Source organism: Silene latifolia, chromosome 1 (assembly GCF_048544455.1).
Source record: "Silene latifolia isolate original U9 population chromosome 1, ASM4854445v1, whole genome shotgun sequence".
NCBI classification, from domain to species: domain Eukaryota; kingdom Viridiplantae; phylum Streptophyta; class Magnoliopsida; order Caryophyllales; family Caryophyllaceae; genus Silene; species Silene latifolia.
The window spans coordinates 11,794,358-11,810,938 of record NC_133526.1 but is presented as its reverse complement, the minus strand read 5'-3'; the positions used below and the strand labels follow the sequence as shown (position 1 = coordinate 11,810,938).

General features: G+C 36.7%; 2 protein-coding genes across 5 annotated transcripts; one reads left to right on the top strand and one right to left on the bottom strand.

Moving 5' to 3' along the window:
* Positions 1-5,937: 5,937 nt before the first annotated feature.
* On the bottom strand, positions 5,938-14,930 carry LOC141598758 (protein LOW PSII ACCUMULATION 1, chloroplastic). Of its 4 annotated transcripts, XR_012523625.1 has the most exons (6): positions 14,530-14,929; positions 11,553-12,125; positions 11,409-11,459; positions 10,618-10,783; positions 6,211-7,576; positions 5,938-5,988 (listed from the first exon to the last, which is right to left on the bottom strand). XR_012523625.1 is itself a non-coding variant. In XM_074418538.1 (5 exons), the coding sequence occupies exons 1-4, from the start codon at positions 14,757-14,759 to the stop codon at positions 10,645-10,647; spliced, it is 993 nt and encodes a 330-aa protein (XP_074274639.1). In that variant the 5' UTR covers positions 14,760-14,930; the 3' UTR covers positions 8,238-9,353; positions 10,618-10,644. The 4 variants fall into 4 exon arrangements, 3 of the variants coding, with proteins under 3 accessions (XP_074274639.1, XP_074274620.1, XP_074274631.1); XM_074418538.1 differs by lacking the exons at positions 5,938-5,988; positions 6,211-7,576 and adding an exon at positions 8,238-9,353 and having other exon boundaries at positions 14,530-14,930; XM_074418519.1 differs by lacking the exons at positions 5,938-5,988; positions 6,211-7,576 and adding an exon at positions 9,355-9,654.
* LOC141598778 (photosystem I reaction center subunit IV, chloroplastic) lies at positions 6,511-8,351 on the top strand. The gene is made up of 3 exons (XM_074418551.1): positions 6,511-6,720; positions 7,356-7,421; positions 8,053-8,351. Exons 1-3 carry the CDS (start codon positions 6,511-6,513, stop codon positions 8,155-8,157), a joined length of 381 nt encoding a protein of 126 aa, XP_074274652.1. The 3' UTR covers positions 8,158-8,351.
* Positions 14,931-16,581: the final 1,651 nt, after the last annotated feature.

Below are 16,581 nucleotides of genomic sequence, written 5' to 3'. Positions count from 1 at the left end.
AATGATTATTTAACAAGAGAAGAAAGGAAATTTGTTTGTTTACCTTGAAGAAAAACACTCGCCGGAGTAGCAACCCTGAAAATTAGAAGACAAAGGTCTTGGAAGTTTAGAGAGAAGAAAATTTTGGAGAATGAAATTAGTGACCAATTTCACGGAACAAATGCCCTATTTATAGGAAAAAGCCCATAAAGAAGGACCAATCAGGGAACAGCCCATGAAGCGTCAGCCAATCAGCGAGCAGACACGTGTCGGACATGCAACCACGGAATGTCAATCGTCGCAACAGTTAAACGTCAATCAACGCAACAGTGACCAAGCGTCTTCAACACGCCCCTTCATATCTCTGCCTATTCATTTTCCTCAACAAATTCCTAGGTATCTGTTCTCCGCCGGCTACATGATCAACCATGCTAGGGAGCACCGGCCTGGGGGCAATCCAAAAACAACCGGCACTCTCAACCCTGGTCTCGGCCAGCGTCATTTTCTTTTCCACATCGGATGCCCATTACGCATCCATGCGGAGGGGGGATATATATGGTACGGCCTAATAAGAACCAGGCCGAGATAGAAGAAGCCAATACAGAAAAATTTCAGAAATCACTTTCGCAGAATATACGCTCAGCATACATCGGAGCCCATACCACGGCATAGACTACGCTGGGGGCAAATTGATGGGGCATATTCTCGCACCATCGACCAAGTCAACATATTGAGCAAGGTCAAAGATATCCACAACAAGTCAACGACTTAGACGAGTCTAGCCGATGCAACCCATCTACTGTCACCTAGGGTCTCGGCGACACAACTGACAAGTAGCCGCCGGACACATATCCGCGTACTCATATCCAAAACCCTCGGCCGGCCTGCCATAGGTCCATCGGCCGAGGGTAGAACGGTCTTTCCACCTACTAGCCACTTGACCACTTGGCCACTACGTGACAAAAGGTGAAAGCCTATAAATACTCCTCAACCTTCATTGAGGAAAGGATCCATAAATTAACCCCAGAATCACTATTCATCTGGTAATATCTTCCTTATCTCTCTACAATATATCCTTAGCCAAGTAATAACAACTTATCCCACTAAGTTCACTGACTTAAGCGTCGGAGTGAGTACGCTTGGCACAAAGCCAAGCCCTCAGTTCGTTCATTGTTGCAGGAGAGGCCGAGAGGAACGATAGAGACGTGAGGAATCCAACCCAAGACATCATCCTACAAGCCACGGGTGGTAACAATACTTGCTCTGGAATTACACCCGGAACACAAGTATATATTGAATGTAATGTTTTTGTTTTCAAACTGGTAAATTTTGAAAGTATTTCAATTTAAAATTACTCGGTGATTCGGCGACTTGAATATCTCATCCAAGAAGACGCTCAATAATTAGTTGCTTTGGTCCTAGTAATAATAGGGTATACAAAGTTTTTGCGTCTTCTCCTGGAAGATGATGGTTGAAGCCCAACTATTATAAATATTCCTATTACGCTCCCTCACTCAAATGCCCGTTGGGCTTGAAGAGTGGTTAGTTGTGCACCGGCTCCCCCGTACCGTGTGCTAGGTTTCCACTTCGAGTTTTTGAGGAGTTTTGAGGTTGCCAGGATTTGAACCAGTGACCTTCGGTCACACTGGCTCTGATACCATGATAGATGAACCATCTCAACCAAAACCTTAAGGTGATGGTTAAAGCCCAACTATTATAAATATTCCTATTACATACTCCTTCTCCTATTCCCTTCATAATATCCCGTTTAATAGACTTAGTTTATGTGAAGGAGTACGGTCCTCCCGGAAAACCCACGAATCTCTCATAGAGTATAAATGCATATAAGCATAATAGGATATACTATGATTTTCTTTTTACATTAAAAACAATGCCAAGGTAATCCTTATCTCGTCATGCTACAACAAATCAAAATCCAACTTATTGCTCCTTGAGATAAAAACTCAACTGTTAAAGCGGTAATCAATAATGTAAGGAGAAAAGATGTATACCACCTCGTCCCAACCTTAGATGTAAGTTAAACTAATTAAAGTGCACTTAAAATGAAAAAGAGGTAAACAAATTGATTGAGACGAAGAGAGTATTAATTAGTCTTCAAAATACGTGGTCTCGCAACACTCAACTCAAGTTAGCTTATAGTAGACCACTCTCTCCGGTCCATTCATTTATTTATTTGGTATATTCTATGTAAGAAGTTTTTTAATCAAAGGAAGGAAAACAAATAACTGGGACATAGAGAGTATTAAGTTAACGTAATTCTACACATCCACATGCATTAACAACTCAAAAATAGGATATCTAAGTAACCTAACTAAAAATTGGGGGATATGACCATCATATTTTGTGTAAAAAAAAAATGAACTCAAAATTGGGGAATATGACCATCATATTTTAGAATATATCGTGGTCAAGAAGAGTTGTCATTACTAAAAGGATTAATATCATTTTGGTGTTTTGAGGTTTGGCCTAATTTCACTTTGGTGTCCTGGGGTTTGGACTACTTCCCACTTTGATGATCTTTACAAAACATTCTTAATATTTTATACTAAAAAATAATATTTTGAACGTAATAAATCAAGCTTTTTTGCAATATTATGTTGATTATTCTATTTTATACGTAATATAATATCTAATTTTGCACTTTAATTTACTAAAAATATAATTAATTAAAATAAAAGGTGACTATTTACATGTTTTAGGTTACCAAAATAAAATTTTATTTAAAACTTAGGTCACCAAGTGGGAAGTAGTCCAAACCTCATGGCACTAAAGTAGAATTAGCCCAAACCTCAGGAAGTAGAAATTTACCTTACTAAAATAAACTTTGTGAAAGCTTTACAGAGGACTTGTATTGTTAAGTTATGAGAGCGAGATTGAGAGCTACTATAAAAGGCATTGGTAATTTGAAGTGTGTTTCTAAGTTATTGATGAGATCTTATTAGAAATTTTTATCGGACGACTTAACTTGTACTATGAATAACTAAATAACATGTGCAATTAGTTAATTAAGCAATTCAAAGCCATCATGCAACATACCAAACAACTTTATACGGAGTATTAAACATTTTGGAGTACAACAACTTAAATACTTGCCCGAATCAATGAATGAACCTGGGGCAGGAAATAAAACTCTCCAATAGGCCAAATTTTTAGTCAACAGTTTATAATTAAGCAACGGTTTATAATTAAGCAAGCACCATATAACATTAAAACTCTCCAATAGGCCAAATTTTGTATGTTAAATTTGTACATGCTTGACGATACATGCTAAACCAATTCTACTGCCCAATATATTCATGTATAAGCAAAATACTTCTAATAAATAGAATTATGATTTGTAATAATTTGAACAATATTACTGTATAATCCTTAGAAATTACAGGCACGACTTACCTCTCGGACTGAATCTCTATCTGTTGTCAACTACGGAGTACTACTTCGTTAACTCATAAATTAGGGTTACGTGCTAAAGAATTTTTAGAAGTTCTGTAGATGAAGGAGGCACAATATGGAGTGGAGGCAGAGAAGATATGACAAAGAAGGATTACATATAAGTAATAATAGGCACAAAAAATTAGGGTTAAGTGTTAAGCAAATTTTGGAATGACAGTAACTGTAACCTATAATCTAGGAATTATTATAGTAATATATTGAGTGGGTATGCTAGGCAAGTAAGTAAATAGGCGGGAAAGGAAAGTGTTAGTGGTTCTTGTTTTATTATTTTATATAGATTATATCTTTTCCTATCTTAAATATAACAAAATGTGATTTATAAAATCGTCGTAACTCATAATATAATTTTTAATGATTGACAAGTAGACGGGTATGAAATGAGTAAGCTGGAAAATTCACCCATGTCCCACTACCCATGGCGGGTATGTACCAAAAAAAAAAAAAAAAAAAAAAAAAAAAAAAAAAAAAAAAATGACGGGTATGATTTTCATCCCACATTCGCCCGTTTATCAGGTCTAATAGCATCCCATGAGATGCAGCACAATGGACACATTTTTTATTTAATAGGAGTAAAACATATACAGTAAGTAGACTATACAACCAGTTGTATAGAAAAAGAATTGAGTTTTATGATGAATTATTTGAGCTTAGACTTATAAATTATGAGCTTTATTTGAAAGAATATGAACTTTATTATAAAAATATTGGTTTTAAAAAATTATAATAAAACTCAAGGATAGTATATATAAACTTAATTAGATTTTAATTTTAACATTAAAAAATTTAAATATAAATAAAAAACTATAGAAGCTCGAAAAAAATACACATAGGCTCGGTTAAATTTAATATGGTTGTACAATGCTCTTGTTACAAGTTGCATAGTAGTAGTATTTGTGACACAAATAGAATTATACATCCAGTTGTACCATAAGCATGGTACAACCAAGGTATAAGAATCCGAGCTTATATGTATTCTTTCTGAGCTAATTTAAAGTTCATGTTTTTAATGTGTAAATGGATGAACTGAATACTTTCTAATAAAGCTCATATTCTTTAACATAAAGCTCGAATACTTTATTACAAAGCTCAGATTCTACAACGTACAACATATAAAACCGGTTGTATAGTCCATGAATTGTATTTGTGAAATATACATCATACAACTCACAATTGCTTTCCAAAATTTGAAAATTGTACGATTTAAAGAATATATAAAATGTAAACAATAATATGGAGGAGTTGGGTAAAAAACATATTGATGGATTTTTACCATATTCAAGGTTTTTAGCATGGTTGACCGATCAATATGCCAATTTCAGAACCTGTCTGGTAAACGATATATTGGGGGTGTTTGGAATTTCAGCATATTTAAGGCTTTTAGCATGTTTGAGTCAACAATCTACTAAATTACGTGTTTGGTAAATGACATATTTAAATTGTAGATTGAGCTATAATCTACTGTTTTCCAATATGTTGCTCACCCCCAGCATATTCACTTTAGTAGATTGTAAAAAATGAATCTGTCTATAATTTACACATGTATACAACAATCTATTAACCTAAACTCGCTAAGTATCAAACACTTCTACTAAATCTGGTAATTGTAATATACTAGTTAAACATGTCAATCAAACTGTCATTTGTAATCTGGTTAACCAATCTTCTTCTGCTAATTATAATCAGCTTAGTACCAAACAGGGCCATTGAAAAAAAATTGCCATATTCAAGACTTCTAGCATGTTTGACTAAACAATCTACTAATTTTATTGTTTGGTAGATAGCATATTAAAATAGTAGATTGAGTTTCAATCTATTATCTCAAATATGTTTTTCTTAGGATTATCTTAAATATGTTGTTATACTCAACATATTCACTTACGGGGCGTGTTTGGTTCGCACTCAGGAAAAGAAAGAATTTCACTTTGATGTTGTTACTTGTTTGATTCATAATAGGTAACAAAATGGAAACATAAGAGCCAAATTATAACCACCATCATAGCCACCCTTTGTCGCCCCTTACTCCCGCCTCTGTTAGCCTCTTCATGAATGATCAGTCCTCTTCGCCGACTAGCCTCCCTACGCCACCTAATACCAAGGTCGAAACCCATCACCACCAACCCCAAAACACCGCACAAACTATTAGAAACCTCCACCCCATCACTGAAACCAGGTGTTTTCGGGGAGGGGGGGTTTTCGCTGATGGGGTGGAGGTTTCTAATTGTTTGTCGTGTTTTGGGGTTAGTGGAAACCTTGAGGTAATCCCATTCTGAAAATTGGGGAAAGAGAATGGAAAAAAGTGACAAACCATTAACAAAGGAAAATGAGGGGTTTCATTCCTTTACCCTTCCATATCATCCCTTACCAAACGCCCCTTTAACATATTGTGAAAAGGGAAACAATCAATTAACAATCTATCCAATAAAACTCGCTAAGTATCAAATACATTTACACAATCTATTAATGGGAATATACAAGCCAAACTTATCAATTAAATCTGTCATTTATAATCTGTTTACCGAAATTAAAGAAATGGTCCTAGAACAGTGCGTCTTGCTTCAGACGGACCTTTTTGGTCTGAAATAATAAGACGAGATTTTGTAACCATTTTACAGTTAAATGTGACCACTATTAAAAAACCAGTTACCATAAGCTGTAACACTGTCTATATCATTGTGGTTACATTTAACTATAAAATGGTTACATATGCCCGTCTAAAAAATAAGACGAAAAGTGTCAGTCTGAAACAAGAATTTGTGCTATAAAAGAAATGGAACCAAAATTAAAGAGAGAAAATAGAGAAATCCAAAATCCAAAATCCAAAATTGTATTTGAAAAGCTACTTAAACGATAATATTAAGTATATGAACCACAAGAAGCAGATATCCTAGCACATGTGGCACACTTCTATTGGCAAAAACTATATTTCCATCTCCCAGACTATACCCCAAAGACAAACAAAAAGCCCTGAAAAACAACAAAACACAGTATACTTCATAGACTCCACAGAATCCACAGGGATCACACAGTAAGAAGAACCAAAGAAACAAGAAATTAGATATGGCGAGTTGCAGCATGGCATCATCGGTAGCTGCCCGGATAGGTCTAGCACCACTGCAACCCAACAAAGTCTCCTTCAGAAACACAAGGCTCGTTGTTCGGGCAGCTGAGGAGCCTGCTGCCCCTGCTCCTGCTGCCACCGCTGAAGGCGATGCTCCACCTGCTCCTAAGCCCAAGCCACCTCCAATTGGACCTAGCAGGGGTTCCAAGGTCTGGTCTTTCTTACAAATTTTCATCCTCTTATACTCAATATTGTTTCCATGCATATTATCCCCAAGATTGATCGTACCCAAAAAAATTGCACACGTTAAGTTGCAGTAAATCAGCAGCTATCCTGCTCTGACTTTCGATAGTACTTCCATTTACCTGCGTTCGACCATCGGCGCTTTTAGATGGGTGTGACGGGGATATGACATTTATAGGGTGTATGACACCTATACATTTCATTTGAAAAAAACATGCGAATTTTCATAAAATAGCCTAGTTTGACTCAAGCCCTGAACACACACCAATGTCAAGTAAGCAACTATGATCTAAATCGTCATTCGTCAGCCAACATAGCTGATAGAGACCAATAATTGATCATCAAGATGATTGATTAATTTACCTAAAGTAAGAGTCTGCAATTTTGGAGATTATCAGCAGAACTCATGATTGTTGAAGCATACTTTACTGAATGTCACATATCCCCGTCACATGGCTGTGACGGGGATATGACATTTATAGGGTGTATTTTGGCTATCTCTGTCTATATCCCAACCTTACGAACTAAAAATGAACATAAGATGCTTACTCTGATAATGGTGAACTGTATAGACCAGTATAAATCATCTTGGTATCTGCAGGTGAAAATTCTGAGGAAGGAATCATACTGGTACAAGGGTGTTGGATCTGTGGTTGCTGTTGATCAGGTACTCTATATTCCCTCAAACCAGCAATTAACGCCTGATAACAGAAGTTCCTCGGCATAGAATATGTCAGCTAAATTAGCTTGTACAGTAATTGGATGAAACTTCACATGAACTGGATTCATAATCATCATCGTCAAAACTCCACTTGTGGATCCCTATATAACAACAAAAACAACATTACCCCAATGTCTCAGTGATTCCCTCAAAAGTCAGTCTTGGGGATTGCACATAATCCATCTTACGCCTGGGGGGTGGGGGAAATTAGAAATAGAACTTTGGGGTAACAAACTTTTTCCTTCTCATTTTATATGTGTGCTATATCTCATACAGGAATTTCCGGGTAGCACGAAACGATAACGTTAACTGTTTTTTTATGGTTTGGGGGTAGCGAGTGCTTCGCCTTGCTACCAGCTAGCTCTACCCCAACAGTTACGTTTAAAAAGGCTGGTTTCGGATGACCCAGTAATGAAAATTACAACCATATTTGCTTGAAATAATTATTCTTTCGCCATAAAAAGCAGCACATTGAAATTCAGGGAGCTATTTTCCCTTTATGACCATAAAAAAAAATATCAGCAGCTTAGACTTTGGGCGACATGTGTGCTAAAATGAAACTTTCTTCGAGCTGCAGGATCCGAAAACAAGGTACCCTGTGGTGGTGAGATTCAACAAAGTCAATTACGCAAATGTATCAACCAACAACTATGCACTGGATGAGATCCAAGAAGTAAAATGAGATACAAATATATCACTCCCCTGCTACAAGTACTATCTCAAGTTTTAAACAATAGATGAATTAGGAGCTGCTCTTTTGTGTGTTTCCCTTGTACATCGACTCCTTTGGTTACTGAATTATGTGCCATGATTTCTCCAAAATGTTGCATCTTCAATTCAATGAATGCAATATCCCCTATATTGTTTAAATGTTCACAGGGCTCCCTAATTCCCTATCTGCATTCCAACGTATATCACTCCAACTCTTCACAATATCTCGTGTATTCATATGCAACACTTCAGACTCGGATATAAGTACACATGGAGACTTCATTTCAAGACAAAAACACTTAAATTTTAAACCCCGTAAGTCAGAATTCTTTCCTTTTTTTTACTTTTCCTTTTATAAGAAGGTAGCATGACTGGTAAAAGTTTATTAAGGTGTATAGCAATTGATTGGTCCGCAACAATTTGTTAAATCTTTTGGTTGGAGAGGTCTCTCGTAGAGTTAGCCAGCATTTAAGGTGGATATAAAAGCTGTTATTCGACTGATACTAATTAACATCAGTCAGGTAGCTTCTATGGAGGAAGAAGTATATCAGGCACAGTTTGCTGCATCATAAAGAAACTAGATTATAAATATGGGAACTACTTGGGGATATATTTAGTCTCCAAATTTACCTTTGATTTGGATGGAAAATTTTCATTAGTCTGAGTAGCAAAATTGAGGTAGAGGGACAGAGGAGAGGGAAAATAAATCATCCAACAAAGAAATATAAAATCCTTCCATTATAGTGAGAAAGATTTGAAAACAGCATTGGTTCATTTCCGCCCTCCAGTCCCCCTCCCTCTTTTTTATCCAAAGAGGTGTTGGGGTTTATGACTCCGCTAAAAGAGCTATAAGTTCAAACCCTTCATTAATCACAATTCAAAGATGTACATCCATGCCAATTCAAAGATGCAATTTTTGGTCGAAAAAATCGAGTCCAAAACGGATTTCTGACGCTTACTTTTTCAACCCATGTCATAATCAAATTTCACAGATGTACATCCACGCCAATTAACAAAATATTCAAGTCAAGCTCTTTGATATCTCATGTTCAATTTTGAGCATCACATTCTCCACCACTTTCTTGTACTGTTAGCAGTTATCAAATGTACGCGACTCTCACCAGCAAGCATAAACATATTGACAGACCAACTCTCCCATAGCTTCATCTAGAGCAAGTTTATTTCATCAGAGACAGTTTACTGAGGACAGTTCACCATTGTCATACTATTGATGACCCAAGACATATATGCAATCTCAGCAAACAATATTATCATTGATTGAGTTACATTTCATTTTGTACTATGATTACCAAAGTTGGTTGGCACGATTGGTACGAGCATTTATCTCGAGAACAAGTAGGAAGAGTTCTACTCTTGACTCTTGCAAATGAAACAACCAAAGTTGGGAGGGCTCTACTCACAATTTGCCTCCAGTGATCAAGGGAGGTGAGAGATACTCCTAACGAGCCTATAAAAAACAACCAAACCAGTTAATTTTATACAAGATCACCAAAACAGCAGACATCTGGCTCAAATGAACCCATTTTCAAGCTTAAACTCTTGATCAGGTACCAGTTAATGCATTAGGAACTCGGCTTTACAGACATGCAACATGAGCAAACCATCCTGTTAGGAACTTTCTTGGCAAGAAAATTGTCCACTTGCCTATTTAGTTTATTACAAAAATATCCCTCTAGCGAGTTTCAGTAAAATCCATGACAATAAGCTGTAAGCATATCCACTAGTCTTGCGATAATGATTTTATAGACACAGAGTGAGAGTCCAGCGCTATTCAATAATGGATATAACTTACAGAATGCAACAGTTCATGAATGGGTTCAAGGGTTTCCTCAAAACATATGAGTATATGACAAACCTAATTTTTCTTTCTTTGTGTTGCTAACACATGGGTAAGACTGTGTACATCCGAAACTCCCCACCCCACCCCGCAATTTGCGGGACCCATTGAGGCACTGCGGTGATGTTATTGTTGTTGTTGTTGAAGCTTAGGCTGCATCATGCATTGAATATGAAAGTTAACGGATATTGAATTATTGACGGACACACACTGTATTTCGCCAAAGAAATGTTCTGAATTCTTAATCATCAATCATCAGTGTCATGTAGACATGAGTGATGATTTTCGAGCTTGTCGCAAGTTGCTACAGAGCTAAACTGCTTACTTTAACTGTTTATCAAAAGGGCTAAGGGCAATGTCATTTTGGCAAACAGGGATTCCCAAGTGTGAACTGTAGAGTTGATGTACAGAGAGATGAACACAAATTCAGACAAATTTCATACAAATGGGCAGTCAGGAAAGTTGTTGAGCATACACATGTAATATGTGTGAAAGATTCGTTGATATATTATGCACGAAAGAGATACAGAAGTACAAATGACTATAGTTACAATGAAGAAAATAAAAGCTAACCTTTCTCAAGGAAGAATATAGGAGATGTTAAACTCTTCCATCCATCCCATCAAGAAGCCCTGACCAAATCCCCTTTACTGGTGGAAGCTGTGCAACAAAAGCATTCCAGGGTGGATAACCGACCCCACTGCCTCGAACACGACCATCCAAACGAAGAGACATATACCTATGGACAGCAAGGATGCATGTAAGTTTCACTGATATAGTTAGCCTAAGATAGCCAGTAGAATGGCACTTGTACATTGCAGTATAAGGAACACTTAATTTGGTTAATTTTTTTCATTCAACCTATCACGTGTCGTGATAGATAAAATCAAACACACATATGTCATAAGAACTTATAGCAAAAAGAACCTTTTTAATTCAATAGTAACAATAGTTTGACACTGGATAGAAATGAGACACGCAATCCTTATCCGCTGCCACATCACTAGGTTACTAGCTTTTTGGTGTAATCGAAAAACATGGAAAAATTTCACTTTGGTGTCTTGTGTTTTGGGGTAATTTCACGTTGGTCCTTTGTTCCACGTTGGTAACCCAAAGTGTAGCACATCCAAAATCCAAATAACAACCACACTACCCTAGTGAGAATTTTTTCACACCTCTGAGGCTCTGACCACCAAAGTGAGAAATCATTTAAAACACATGTGACTGAAATCGAAGTAGTAAAACCACAACATACCAATATACTTAAACCACATGGCACAAAAATGGAAACATTCCACACAAAAAAAATGCTGTAGAGCTAAATCACCTAGTGAAAGAAATGCTGACACAGGGCAGAAACTTACACAGGAGACTCAGGAGCGACATTGGCTAGTTCCTTTTGTTCATTTATCCACCTACAAGATAACGAGAAAACATTCTTCTTTGAGAAAAATAAAAGAGAAGATTCACTTATATAGATCGATGTATTGTATAAAATGAACCCTTACTTTGACCACTGAGAAATATCAAAAGGAACCAATTGCCAAAGCCGTCTTCTTTTGCTGGTTGTCGTGGCGTCATCTTGGCTGTCATCAAACTCAAAGGTAGGTAACAGCCCATCAGTTGCAAATGCAACCACCAGCACACCTCGTTCCAAAAGCTGCTCCGCAAAGGGCTTGCTACGATTAAATGATTCTAAAATGTAGGAGCCAGGGCCAGAAAGGATGACAAGGCGGGCGATCCCTCTCAAAGAACTTACAGGAATGATTTTCTTTTCATCAATACGGACTTTAAGATTTGCGAGGCTCTCTTCCCTAGAAAGTCTAGCAATTTGTAAGTTTTTAGCTTTGTTCTCTCTAGCATATAGGAAGGCAAAGATAGAAACTGCTGCCAAATCTATGCCAAGGCCCTTGAGAATTTCTGGTACTTCAGCTGCTCTTGCTGGATTTGTTAGAGCTCCAATCACTCGTGTGAAAGCTATCAGGCCACCCAAACCACCACTTGCAATGAATGCAAGGTAAAAGAACATCCGAACTGAGCGAAAAGGAGTTAGAACTTCACTCCGTATCTTGGCCGTTGAACTATAACAAGTACAAGCAGCAAACTAATCATGAATACATGGAAGCTATTACTAATGGACAGCACAAAAGAAGACATCTCATCAATTGATCGAGTGAGCAAGCAAATATCCTATAGAGAAGACATGTATAAGCAATTAAACAGGGAGCCATGCTTCAATTATTTTTATTTAACAGTACTCTTTTTCTATCTAATTATATAGTTTACCCTTGCTTTTCGATTGACTTTTACGCGAGTACATGCAAGTGGGGTAGAGACTAGAGAATGCAACAGCACTCTTTAAACACGCCTAAAAAAAGAAATTTAATAGAGTAACATAGAAAATGAATCGGAATTTTTGAACACCCCTCCCCCTCTGCTCCACAACTACATGAAAGGAAACAAAATAGGGTACGCAAACTATCTTAGCAAGAAGTTGTAGAGCATAAATGAAGAAAGTTCTGATGGGCGAAAGCTCTATGTTCTGTTAATGAACACATGATAAAAGAATCCCATCCGACCAATTCACCGTTAAAGATATAACAAAGGAAAACACGAGAATGGGATAAGAAAAATTCAACTACACACCCTTTACATTATTTGTTCCCTTCATAGAGTAAGTGTTTACATGAAGATGATCCCCTTGATGCTGTAACGTAACTTGTAACAATGATAGAATCCCAGCTTTGGACGGCTCTTTCTTATACTATGCCCACTTAAGATAAACTCAATTCAGTTTCTATAATAATCCCTTAACACTAATTTCCCTAAATTTGTAAGATATCCTAGTCATGAACTTTGATAAGAAGATCTCCAGAGGCTTCTTAGAACACTTTCTTGCAAAATGTAATTGCATTCTCAACATCCAAATGGTGAAATGTATAAAAATCGATTGCACAAACCCTCAAACAGGATATCATTTCACACATGATCACTTCTGCAAATGGTACTCATTCTTGGGACATTTCCTACTCAATTAGAAATTCTGAATAAATACAAACTACTTTCTTTCGCCTAAAGTATGTTTTTTCCTTTTGTTTGCAAAGGAAGAAAACACGGCAATGTACTCATGTTCGTGCATACGGTTTTCAATCAGTAACATGAGACAACCTAACTAGTCAGACACTTGTTACATCTTGTTAGACCTAGGTCACACCCTCAAGGAGAAACAAGAGTTGACATTATTGTAAGCCTAACATAAGTTCCATATAAAACCAATTACCAATAAAAGTCGACTCAATGGATTTCAAAGCGATCATAAATGTCATCCTATATATCAACACGCCCCTCACATCATTGATCGAGACAGCTACAATCTTTAGAGTTCTTATGTTGATGATGAACCTAACTTTGTTAAAAGAGTAGCCAATCAAGGTGAGAAGGGAATTTTAATACGTCTTATAGGAGACAAATGAACAAGTTTTCCTAGGTTAGAGATATTCTAATTTACAAGCAGAGAATTTTGATCCCTCAAATTTTCTACTCATCTATTTCCGTCCAACCCATTTCGCTATCCAAACAAGAGAAACTATATCCCTTCCTCTCCCTCCCCTCCCTTTTCCTCCAAATTCACCCATCCAAACAAGTGCTTCCGAATATAGACAAAAATCGTCAACTAGCCTAGATAATGGCTTCTAACTTAAAACATAGAGCTATAAACACAGTAAAGCTCAACTCAAATCTGACATCAGGGGCGGCTATGGCGGGGGTGCAGGGGATTCATCCGCACCCCCTTTGTTAAAAATAAATACAAATTTGATTGGTAAAGAAGCATATTAATTATGTTGGTCTAGGTTTGTGATATGTTTTCTTACCTTAAAAGGTCATGGGTTCAATTCTTTAATTGAGCAAATTTTTTTCATGCTCTTTCACCATAAATTTTGCCCAATTAAATAAGATTTTTTAATATATAACTCGATTTTTCGTTGTAAAAAATTTTTACGCACCCCCATCTATCAAATCCTAGAATCGCCCATGCTGCCATGCATACCCTCTCTTCATCCCATTTATATTGTCCTACTTTCTATTTTACGATGATTTAACTTAACTCAAAACATTCAAGAAAATGGGAATAATTAAATTACTAGGGGCACTATGGAGTATTCTACTAAATGCAGAAATGCGACAATTAATTTTGGAAAACCTACGAGGGAAAAGGGGATAATAAAAATGGGATGAACGGAATATTCTCCGAGCATTTCAAACATTGTAAAACGGTAACTAATTTCAGCTCTAGCAAACCTAATGCTAATCCAATAATAATGGAAAAGTAAGTATCCGTCTTAAATTCTAAAATGGGTCAAATACTAACACACGGTGGTAATAAAGACAAAACTTTGCCGTGTGATTTGGTATGTATTTGACCCGTCTTAAACAAGAAATTGTGAAAATGGAAAAACACAGAAGAAAAAGTGAAGAAAACAAAACCTTATATCAGGAGAAGAGGAGGGTTTGTTAGCAGCAAAGCATACAATTGTTGAGGAAGAGGTATTTGTTCTACAGCCATGAATATGAATATGATGACCGAAACTGGGGAGAGAAATGTTACGGTGTAGTAATTGTAATTGATATGAAAATCTGAAGCGGTTAATATCTTGACGGCTTAAATTCGAGGGTGCACATGTCATAAAGTGAGTGAATTGGAGTCTGGAAGCCATAGATATTCTCGAGAATTACATCTGCAATTGCAAAAATGGCGGATTTTTATGTTAACAGTTTACAAAGGAAAGGAGGAGACGGTTTAAGAAAGAAAGGTCAAGCTGAGGTTGGAATTTGCAGCATTTGGATGACTACCATCGCGCCACGGTCTTTTTTGTTTTTTTGGGGTTTTTTATGACGTACCCGTGTGGCCGTCTTTATTCGAATTCTATGATATAATTTCGATTTTTAGAAAAATACAAATTACCCTTAAACTATATAAAATGCTCTATAAATGCCCAAATATTAAAATTTTGTATATTATATTCGCTCGATTTTAGTTGATTACTTATCCGAAATACGCATTTACTCATCAATATACATGTAAAACACTCAAATTTAAATATTCTGTTAGATCGCACATGGGTCTGGACCGCACCCGTCGAGGAAAAGAGAGTGTTCACTTTACATGTCCGAGGATGCTTCATGCCAAAACCAATTGGCAATGGGTGGAGTAGCCCCTTGTGTTATAAACTAGATCACTTTTCTCTATTTCACCGTTGTGGTAGACCTACATGTGGATTCTTCACACGCCCCCTCACATGTAAGGTCTCCTTTTCGATCGATCAACATGAACGCCATTCCGAACCTGTTTCGTCGGGCGGGAACGTCGTCGCTTTTCGAAACCGCTAAATAGTGGCTCAGTTTTTCGGTGGACGGGAACATCGTCGCTTTTCGGACCTGTCTTCGCCTCACAACCCAGGACTAAACCTTGAGCTCTGATACCATGTTAAAAATAGGTCCAAAAAGAGTTTTAGTGTGGTCTTAAAACTTTCAAACACTACCGTGCGGTCTTAAAATTTCCAACAAGTATAAAAGTGATCTCGTATAAATTAAATTTTAAATTCGCATCTCCCTCTAAATCAACTTGTTGATCTATCTCATGTAGCCATGTCGTCAAATCCTTACATGACCCGACCTGGCCCATTTTTTTCCAAAGTCAAGACCCGAATTTTGACTCGTGATCCGAACCGAAAATGACCCCGTTAATTTAGGGTCGAAACCCGATCCAAATTGGTCAACCTGTTGCGTCAATGATAAATTAAGAATTTTATTAAAATATTACTATTTATATATTATATTTGACATAATGGTTAAAAAATTATTATTGTTAATACCTGAAATTTCAAACACCGTTAAAAAATCATTTTTTATCATTTTTATAAAGAAAAATGGCAAATTACTAGTATCAATTATAGCAAGGAATTTTCAAAATACTACATAATATAGTTAATTATTCATAATACTACCTATATAGTTAGAACTCTTCTCAAATTGCTACCTAATAAGTTAAATTACATCACAATTGAAGTTAAATCATCCAAAAAATCAAAAATTAATGCGCTGTACCTATTTTGCTCATCTTTACACACTTAAATAAACTCACCACCATCTTCTATACCTCTGCTAGCACCACCAAAAATTAGCCACCACCACAACAAGTTAACATCACCTTTGTTCCCCTATTTTCGATGTTCACCACCAACACCACCACCACCTAACCATGCCTTCGTTATCATCCCCAATCTAGCCACGCACACAACCAACATGCACCACCCCCTACTCTAATCCAACCAATGCTGTTAGGATCGAGATCCTACTTTGGATCGATGATCTTACTAGGATTGAATCGGTATGATCAGATCGTAAAATCGTAAGATCCTACAAATTAACTAAAATACACAATTATGTTATTAAAATATGTTGAAATCTCGTGCTTAAATCTTAAAACACTACTATCTTATTATGAGTTTATAGTAATTTTCTATCTTAAAGTCATCT